Here is a 1,645-nt window from a genome sequence, read left to right as displayed (position 1 = left end):
GGAATGCTGAGTTTTAAACATGTTAAATATACACACACTCTTTAAGTTTCTGTATAGACTGAAGTGATGCATGAGTTTTTGTGCCTAAAAACTCCTTGATACTTCCTTATTGTATTGTATTTGTAATTAATCAGCATATTTACCAGAATGTGAACCAGATTGTAAACATTTTTCATGTGTAGGAATTTGTGAGCATTAATGTGTTAATGGAATAACTTTTTCTGAATCTGGATGTTGTTTATCAATGTCTTGCTGAATTTCTCCTAGTTTTCTCTTTAATGCTTGAAGTAATGCTTTCTCTGTGCTTCTCTCAGGCTTCACTCGTCCTAAAGTGAGCGTCCTGCCGCCCTCCAGTGCAGAGATCTCCTCAAAGAAGACAGCGACACTGGTGTGTGTGGCCAGCAAGGGCTTCCCGTCAGACTGGAGCCTGAGCTGGAAGGTGGACGGGAGCAGCAGGTCTCAGGAGAGCAGCGCTGGGCTCCTGGAGAAGGACGGTCTGTACAGCTGGAGCAGCAGCCTGACTCTCTCTGAGCAGGAGTGGATGGAGAGCGTCTCAGTGAGCTGTGAGGCCACACGGAGCGGCCAGCCTGCGCTCACTGCACACGTGACGAGACAGCAGTGTTCAGAGTAGATCTGCTGCTCTTCTCACTCATGTCTCACTGGAGACTAACAGCACATGAGCGAATCCTTCATTCTCCACAACCAGCTTCAGTCGCTCTCAGCTGCATCTGCTCTGCTTCGTGCATCTCATACAAGACTATATGTGTGATTTATCATTCAGTGGTGATTCTATTAAAATGTACTCAATAAATAACAAATACAATTGTAACTTTATGTCTTTGTGTTCTTTATTGTCATTTTTGTTTCGGGTCTTTCTTTGGATCAGAGCTTTAGCTCACATTTAAAAAAATGTTTTAGAAACTTCACTCAATGGTCCATGAAAACCCCTGCAGATACATGATGAACCTCACAAATATAGTGTTAAATAAATTTAATAAGATAAAGATTGTCAGATTAACATATTTACTGTAGCGAGTGGAAAACTCAATGAATTCTTTAATAGAAATTTATTAGAAAATTAGAAATTTCTCAATGGTAGTGTAAAAAAACACCTTTTTTACCCTGTCAAAAACAGCTCTTTTCAGAGCAAGCCGTTTTGCAGCATTTTCCTTTAAATGTTAATGAGCTCTGCTGACCCCGCCCCTCTCTTCCGAGCCGCTCTCAGAGATACTGTTTACTTTAGCCGCATTCATCATGAAACTTGCTAATTAGCACATTATTAGGAAAGGCGATTTGCAAAGATTCATTAAACAACCTTACACTCACTTTTTCTGTAGGTGAAGCTCGACCACGAATGATTCGCGCGAAGATAGACGCATTTATGTAGATCGGGGGCGCATACCCTTCAAAAACAAAGGTAATCCACTGCGTCTTCAGCAGCTCAAATGTTGGGAGTAAACGACGACTGCTATGTTCATTATTACTTCCAACAACAGAACACCTCAATCGCTTGTTAGGAGTCATTCTTGTCTACATCTGCTCCGGCGGTGAAACAATGGCAGACTGATGACAGCTCACTCAGGGCGGAGCTAAGGTAAGACACCAGTCCAGTCTGTGCTGAAACACTACTGTCAATCAAACTATC

The 1,645-nt window shown here is 42.0% G+C and overlaps 1 gene segment (V, D, J or C); it reads left to right on the top strand.

Moving 5' to 3' along the window:
* The window catches only part of LOC107753058 (Ig lambda chain C region-like), a 1,008-nt gene extending 270 nt beyond the window's left edge, over positions 1 to 738 (top strand). The window contains 1 exon segment of the C gene segment in view: positions 315 to 738. Coding sequence covers positions 315 to 631 — 317 coding nt within the window.
* Positions 739 to 1,645: the final 907 nt, after the last annotated feature.

The sequence above is a fragment of the Sinocyclocheilus rhinocerous genome, unplaced genomic scaffold, assembly GCF_001515625.1.
Source record: "Sinocyclocheilus rhinocerous isolate Xijiao unplaced genomic scaffold, SAMN03320098_v1.1 scaffold1493, whole genome shotgun sequence".
NCBI lineage: Eukaryota > Metazoa > Chordata > Actinopteri > Cypriniformes > Cyprinidae > Sinocyclocheilus > Sinocyclocheilus rhinocerous.
This window is presented reverse-complemented; position numbering and strand designations above follow the sequence as displayed.